This window comes from Camellia sinensis, chromosome 10 (assembly GCF_055761805.1).
Source record: "Camellia sinensis isolate YWXY chromosome 10, ASM5576180v1, whole genome shotgun sequence".
NCBI lineage: Eukaryota > Viridiplantae > Streptophyta > Magnoliopsida > Ericales > Theaceae > Camellia > Camellia sinensis.
The window spans coordinates 91788232-91796651 of record NC_138970.1 but is presented as its reverse complement, the minus strand read 5'-3'; the positions used below and the strand labels follow the sequence as shown (position 1 = coordinate 91796651).

The 8420-nt window shown below is 36.8% G+C and overlaps 1 protein-coding gene across 3 annotated transcripts; it reads left to right on the top strand.

Annotated features, from left to right (window-relative positions):
- The first annotated feature begins 678 nt into the window (after positions 1–678).
- Positions 679–8067, top strand: LOC114322050 (uridine nucleosidase 1). Of its 3 annotated transcripts, none has more exons than XM_082891795.1 (10): positions 679–876; positions 956–1047; positions 4833–4948; positions 5074–5133; positions 5227–5409; positions 5506–5610; positions 6935–7031; positions 7135–7242; positions 7356–7488; positions 7726–8067. In XM_082891795.1, exons 2-10 carry the CDS (start codon positions 966–968, stop codon positions 7832–7834), a joined length of 993 nt encoding a protein of 330 aa, XP_082747921.1. In that variant the 5' UTR covers positions 679–876; positions 956–965; the 3' UTR covers positions 7835–8067. The 3 variants fall into 3 exon arrangements, with proteins under 3 accessions (XP_082747921.1, XP_082747923.1, XP_082747922.1); XM_082891796.1 differs by having other exon boundaries at positions 763–876; positions 4758–4948; XM_082891797.1 differs by lacking the exon at positions 7356–7488.
- The last annotated feature ends 353 nt before the right edge of the window (positions 8068–8420 follow it).

Here is an 8420-nt window from a genome sequence, read left to right as displayed (position 1 = left end):
TGCACTTCACAAGTGACCCAAATTAATTTCTTGTTATTATCTAATTGGACGGCAACATAATTCTGGTAAAAAAAAATATTGTCCGGTAACATGGCACTAGAGTAATTCAAATTAATTAGTGTTGTATTACCGAACAGGCCCACCACAAATTAAAAAATCATTATTTGAAAGAAAGTGTCTTTGTAAGGGGTGGTTTGGGATGTCCTAAATAAGTACACTTTTTGAATTTTTGGACTAAAAAGTTGAGGAAAAAAATATGGTTGTTTGGATTAACTTTTTGACTTTTTATGGGAAAATGTGTATTAAAAAATTGTATAAATTAGTGTGCAGAGAAAAATTAGAATTGGGAGTTGTGCAACCGTACTTTTTGACTTTTAGTAAATAATGATAACTTTTTAACTTTTTGAGTAACTTTTTGACTTTTTGGCCACATGCCAAACTTGGCCTAAATGTATAGCAACAAAATACTAGAGAGATCTATTTTTTCCGATAATATAATACCAAATAATGTAAATTGTTTAGCACCATGTTACCAAAATTAGTGGTGTAAAAAGATAAACTAGTTAATTTATGATTAATTTTGATAGTATATTGGGGGTGTAATGAAAATTATACTTTTTTTAGTGGTGCAATGAGATAGAGAATATAAAGAGGTTAAATATTTGTATAAATAGAATCACCATAAATCATATTATCACTCATATTTTTTACATAATTTTTTTTAATTAACTTTTAACTATCTCTTTATGGTTTAATTGGTCAACGATCAAGTCACATATGCTTGTCGTTCTCTTTTGACATTACCTTCCAGCAGCGATCAAGTCCGTTGTAGTGGTCTACCAGAGCAGCTGACCTTACAAACAAAGCAGACGAAAGGTTTGATTTATTAATGTAATTCGGTAGCTCCGAAATCTGAACCCTGCTAGACTAATATTCCTCTCTTTTCGATTCACAGTTAACAGTTAATGGCATCTGTGACCCCCAACGAAATGGGTTCCGGGAAACTTGTTCGTGAGAAGATCATAATCGATACAGATCCTGGTATTGGTATGTTCTCTCTCTCTCTCTCTCTCCCTCTTTTCACCACTGCATAATTGTTTTCCCATTTTATTCCTTAGCTACCTGTTTCAGTGTTGAGTCAATTGGGCGTCACATCATCTCTTTCAATTCTCTCTCCCATATACCCTTTTGATATGTTGTCCCCTACTTGCAAAAATAGATAAACAGTTCAATGTGGTAGGATTTTGTGTGTGTGTGTGTGTATAATATAAGTGGTTTAAGTAATAAAATGATAGTTGATTTTAAATGGCAAAAAATTTTTAACGGGGCATTCTATGTCAGTGGAATGCTTATATATTTCCAGTTTTTCAACCGAATGATTATTTTTTTACAAGAATCAATCATAAGTATCTGCATATGTGGTTGTGACAAAAATTAATCATAAACATATTATTTGACAAACAAGAAAAAGAAAAAAGAAAAAGAAGTGTCCACTAGCTCAGTTGGGATATGTGGTGGGTGCTGTCACCGCACTTGTGCCGTGACACCTCATGGGATTCATCCCGAACTTGTTTTTGATAATCTGAACCGCTTATAATAGGGTTCGTCAAACATCTTATCCATAAAAAAATTAAAAAAAATAAAAATAAAAGAAGTTAATTGAATATGTGTAGCCTCGTGATCATACTTTAATTGTTTTTTTTTTTTTTTTGATAAATGAAATTTTATTACCACTGCATCACGAAGATGCCAAAAGAATACAAAACCAAGGCCTGCAAAACGGGAGCCTAACCGATGAACAAAATCTAAGAAAGCAAATAAATCTGGATTTGCCCTTCTTGACATCCAGCTATACAAAACACCCAAAAACCAAGCCTCTAAACGTGCATTGGATTGAGCACTACCTTGAAAAATATGTCGATTCCACTCTAACCAAACCGACCACATCAAACACAAAGGCGCAATTGCCCAAGTCTTCCGCCGTCGGTTGCCAACTCGACCACCCCCCGACACTGCAACACATCCATGACTCGCCTAGGTTGAACCCAGACCACACCAAACAAAGAGCAAACAAGCACCCACAAGCGAGAAGCAAACGGACAATGGAGCAAAAAATGGTTCATTGTTTCCGCATCAGACTTTAATTGTTCTCTAAAAGATATGTCCAATTAACCTAATTTTTTTCATGAATCATTTATTCAATGAACCCTATTATATGAATGTTTTGGATCATCAAAATAGGTTTGAGGCATGCCCCCATGAGCTTCATAGCATGGTGTTGTGCCTAAAAGGGCATTTCCAACGGTTCACCAAATATTTCATCAAATCTGAGTAAAAAAAGCACGAATTCCTCTATCTGATATCAGTCACTTCGACGGTGCTGTCATCAAAACACAGGTCGACCGGGGGGATGACTGGGCTAACGTCCGGCCGATCGACCGGCAACTGTTCTAGCTTACAAAGGCAGCATTCATCACTGTTCCAGTCTGTGGAAACATCAACCTCCTCCTTAGTCAAGAAAGAACCACCGCCAACATCCATTGAAGTCCTTTTCTTAGCAGTCTCAACCCTCATACTCCAATCAATATCCATATTCAGTTCAGTTGCCAGTGTTCTCCTGCTAATCTCTGACCTTATGGCTTCCACTTCAATCACATCATCATCACAGAGGCACCAAAGTATCTCAATTTTTACTACTACTAGTTGTTTGTAATAATCACTCTCAAATAGCTTCAAGTATCTCAATTTTTACAAAGAACTTTTCTTTGATGGATACTCTTCAATCACAGAGAGAGAGAGAGAGGTGCTTGATAATGGAGGTTGTTGAAGAATGTCCAAAGCAGAGCATCAGTGAGAGAGACAGTGAGAGTGTTCTTGATATGTGCGAATGAGTGAGAGAAGAGAGAGACATTGACGGAAGCACTTTGAAAGTCAGGGTGCGTTTATGAAAGCACTTGAGCCTTTTATAAAAAGTGCCTCATCAACCATCACCACCACCTCCTTCTTTCCTTCTTCCCCTTTCCCTTCTCACTCTACTTCCTCCCTCTACCTCCTCTTCTTCTTCTTCCTCCTATTACCCTTTTGGCTCTCCTTACTCTTCTCTCTCTTCGGAGCCCAAACCATTAGGGATTTGGGGATTTCTCTTCTTGGCCAAACATAAAGAAAGTGCTGAGTTGTGGATTTCTAAAATGGGTCATCTTTAAAAAGTGATTTTTTTTTTTTTTTTTTTTTTGAAGCTCAGGTCTTTTTTGTGTGAGCTCTTGATTTTGTTTTTACCAAAATCTCTGAATATTGATTAAGTAATCCTTGGAGAGGCAAGTGGGTTTTTGAAATGAGAAACTATTTATGAGCCCAAAGCAATTCCATCTACTGTTCTTGGTCTGGCATTGGATGTAACTCCTGCAATTCCATGGTCGAAAAGCTCGATCTTATGCGCCGAGGGCTAGAAGGTAATGTCACTATCAGTACTGAGCTCAAAGCATTGAAATGGCTTGACCTTTCATATAATAACTTCCATGGATTAATCCCGCCTACTTTTGGGAATTTGTCTGAGCTTGAGTTTCTTGATTTGTCTTCAAATAAGCTTGGAAATTCAATGAATTGTTCAAGGAAGAGGATGACCGGGGGGACATCTGGCTAGATGTCCGGCCTGTCGTCCATTGGGTCCCATCCTCAACGGTCATATACAGTAAAATGGTGAAAGGTTCCCAGATCCTCAGTTTGGTGAAACATTCACTATTTTCTCAGTTTGATACATGTTTGGTGAAACCATTGGAGCACAAAAAGAGGTACTTTTTCATCAAATTTGAATTTGATGATAGATCTGGTGAAGCTTGGAGATGGTCTAACTCCACTTCGAGCTCAGTTGGCCACTACTGATAGGGTCAATCATTGCCAAAAGTGAAGACTGATTATTTTTTCACTATTAGGGGGGTTTTCTTTAGTTGTTTATTTAGTTCCTATTATGGGGTTCCTTGTTGTAGTGCTGTAATGATTGTTGGTGTTGAGCTTGTGGATGTGTTCCAGATATATGTTGTTAGACATTCTTACATAGTTGATTGTCCAATTTGATATAATTCTCTAGAAAATTGTGAATAATCTTCTATTGATTGAAAAAAAAAAAAATGGAGTGACATAGTCAAGGCAATCTTGTTTTTCTTTTCTCTCAACAAGTTTTTTATAAATAAATGTGGGACTCTTCTTGACAACAAATTGAGGTGGCATCTTAATTACTTTTATACAAAATTTATCACAATTACATGGTTGTGACAGTCTTGAAAATAAATACCATATGTTTGGATTCTCTGTCTTAAAATCATAGATTCACATTCAATCATATTGTCCTCTATCCAATTACCATATATATTTTATGTTTGTACAGCATTATTGTAATTATGTTTCACATCAATTTATGTTTTGAAGAGAAGGCATATAATAAAATCTCACATCAGTTTGTAAATTCTGTTTGTTTGTTTATATAGCATTTCTTGCTGTGCCATTATCCTTAGTAGCGCTCACATTCTCTCTTTCGTAATGTAATAAGTGTGAGAATATGTGTTCTTCTCGGATTAGGAATAAGTGTCCTATGTCTATTAGACTTCTATATATCTCAGTAATGTATTCATATATAGAGTACCACTAATTCCTAACCCTACATGAATACATTACTGAGATATATAGAAGTCTAATAGACATAGGACACTTATTCCTAATCCGAGAAGAACACATATTCTCACAATAAGATTCCTATTTCATAGTGACAAAAAGAAGGGGAAAAAATTACTTAATTGTCATGTGTGAGATGTGAATGGAATCTTCATTGATCTACACAGATGATAGCATCGCGATCTTCATGGCATTCCAAACTCCACAGCTGGAGGTCTTAGGCTTAACAACAATATTTGGTAATGTTACTACCGAAGATGCCACTCGCAATGCTTTGATCCTTGTATGTATTAATTAGTCGATTCTAATTCTAATTTCCTATACAGTAAATATAATTTTTTCCATAATTTGTGGTCTTTGATGTTCTTGGAACATTTTCATGATTATTTTCGATGTGCAAATGGATAGGGTGAGATTGCAGGATATCCTGATGCTCCTGTGGCAGAGGGTAGCCCTGAGCCTCTAAAGGTAACTTCTTTTACAAGTTTATCTATATTTTTCTGCACAGTTGGACTATATTAAAACACAGGCTACATGTGCATTTAACGCATTTTGAAACAGGGTGGAACACCAGATGTTGCATACTTCATTCACGGTTCAGATGGATTAGGGAACACAAATTTACCTCCTCCAAAATCCAAGAAAATTGAGAAGACTGCATCAGAATTTTTAGTGGATATGGTTTCTGAATATCCTGGCCAAGTATCTATACTGGCACTTGGACCATTGACAAATTTGGCTTTGGTAAGTTTTAGTATCCTTCCCTTCCGTTCACTGTGGTGCATATCACATTCATTTCCAAGTTTTATCAATCTTAAAGATGCATTTTGTTTTGATCAGGCTGTCAAAAAGGACTCATCCTTTGCAAGCAAGGTGAAAAGAGTGGTCATCCTTGGCGGATCTTTCTTTGCATTGGGAAATGTCAATCCTGCTGCTGAAGCAAATGTAAGTGCTCAGCTGGAATTAAGAATTTGGTCTGATCTCCACTCCCTTGCTCTTGTAAATAATCAGTTGCCGATAAAAAATCATCTTTGGGTCTTGCATTTGGTCACGGGTGATGCACCTGATTTTTGTGATTCCAAATTTTCCATATCAGAACTGCCCAAAGATCAAATTTTCTTAAATGACAAGCATAAAGAACCCCCTCCATCTGTTGTAAATAAATCAGTAGGCTGCTAGTCAAAACAAAAGTGAAGAGGCTGACTAGGGGTCAAAGGTTCATTAGAGAGTGGCAAAACACATCAGACACCAAGGACTTAGAGGACATCTGGGGAAGAGTCACGGTCGTCGATCCATTTGAGAGAGAGAGAGAGAGAGAGATCTTTGAAAGGGTGTGATGCAGGGGAAGCTTATGTTGCAAAATGTACTTCTATTTATAGAAGGTTAGGCATGTGACCATAATTAACTATCAAGATTTCCTAGAATTCTGTTAGGATTTGGTAGAAATATATTTAATTATTAGGATTTGTCCAAATCTCAATTACCGAGGTCCCATACATAGTTTTTTGTGATGCGGTCTCTCTCTCGACAGAATGCCTAAGTCAGCTTTGCTCGTGAGTGCATAGTGCTAAGGCAGAACGTCCATCTTTAGCCTCTAAGTCACAAGACCCCCCAGAGTCTTGTGATGAACATTGAACACTTTGGCATGCCTGAACCTTGCCTACTGGCTTAGGCACTTGAGTGGCATTGTATACTCCTTGGAGTAGTAGCTCGTGCAGTCCAGGCATGTGAAGTATGAATTCTGTTGCTATGTTACAGGGACTCTGATGTAGTTGTTGCTTGCCATGCGGATATGTGTCTTGGTGTCCTCAACTAATTATTATGTTGAGGATATGGGGACATGACAACATATTTCTATTTCTCTATATACTTGTTTTATTTTCTTGAGTAAATGGTGTTTACAAGGTGCATTTATAGCATTCATGCATAATATGGGTACTTTATACTTTGTTTCACAATAAATGTGAATTACTAAATATATCTGTTAGGTGAATGTTTAACTAAACATGCCAGACAAACCTCATATCCTGACCCATGAGTGTTAGTGTCCGACAAATGTACTTCATACACGCAGAAGTGTCCATGTAATGATTCCTAACTACAAGGGATGTCAGGTTGGCGAGGCTTGCTAAAGATGAAGTCTTAGGACTTGGGCACATTTGAGATGCTTATCAGTCCTTTGATCCCTCTCAGTTTGGACTGACCATATGGAAACTAGTTTAAGTTCTCATTCTGTCAAATTACACCACTTGCCTTTTCCGACTTGCAGATTTATGGGGACCCAGAAGCAGCTGATATTGTGTTTACATCTGGGGCAAATATTGTTATTACTGGCATAAACATTACAAGACAAGTCATAATGACAGGTCCTGCTTCGCCTTTTTAGTTTTCTTTGTTAGAGTTTTTGTTTTGTATCATGCTTTAACGAATCTATTTCTCCCCTAAATTAAAGCTATCTTGCGGTTTCAGATGCTGACCTTGATGAATTGAGGCTGTCTGAGGGAAGACATGCTCAATTGTTAAGCACTATGTGCAAATTTTACAGAGATTGGCATGTTGAGTCTCTTGGAGTCTATGGTAACTTCTGTTCATAAATTGGACAATATCAAAGTTGTGCTGTTTTGATTGTTAATCAACATAGTCAGTTATAAACATTAATCAAAATAACAAATTGAAGTTTACAAATGTAGGGATTTTCCTCCATGACCCAGTCAGTTTTGTGGCACTAGTTCGACCTGACCTCTTTACATACAAGAAGGGGGTTGTGCGAGTTGGAACAGAGGGGATATATATGGGGCACACACTGCTGGACCATGAACAAAAGTACGTTTAAAAGACCAAGGATACTCCGTTCCCAAATCCCTATGCCCCTATGTCCTAATGTAATTGATGTTTTGTGGGAATTTCAAGAAATGATCGGGTTGGGAGTGCATTGGGATAGAGCGATAGGGATTAGGGGAAAGGGGATTCCGTGCCCATTTCAAGTAAAATGCTTTTTTGGGGGTGTATTTTGGTCTTTTTCATTATTGTTTCTAAATTTATCTTAGTAATCTGATACAGATGGGATTCAAGCAACCCATGGTCAGGATATGCCCCTGTTTCAGTGGCGTGGACGGTTAATGTGGACAAAGTTCTTGATTATATTAAGAAATTGTTGATGGAACCGTGAAATCTTTTGAAGTTGTGCTCGACACCCTCTGAAGATGTCAAATGCTTTGAAAACAAAAGTTGGGTTGTCTTCATTTTCTACTTGAGATCCCTTGCACTGTTAGTGACAAACCAAATTTGGGGGGTTGAGTTCTAGTTTGCCGGTCTCCCATAGCTGAAAGTTTGCTGTAATATATGAAATATATAAACGCATTTACTTAATTTACATCAATCAAATTAAAATATTTATGAACATATTACTTCAAGAGTACACACTGTTTTGTATACTTTTGAAGTTGTGTGTTGTTTCTTACACATGGCTTTGTTTTCTTTTAATCTATATTTAGCATGCTTTAATTTCTGTTTTGTTTGCATTCATCGGTCATATAGTTCCTTTGTTGCATTATCTCTTGTATTAGTTTTGTGTACATCTCTGTTTCATTGTTTTTGTACTGTTTAGTCTTCCAAATTCTGATTTGTTGCATACTATGTTGATTTTACTGTTTTGTATTATGCAAATCTGGATATAGTTACATTTTACTGTTACATATTAATTTGTTTTGCCTTTCAAACCCTGAGCCATCATAATTTTGTTTATTAATTTAGAC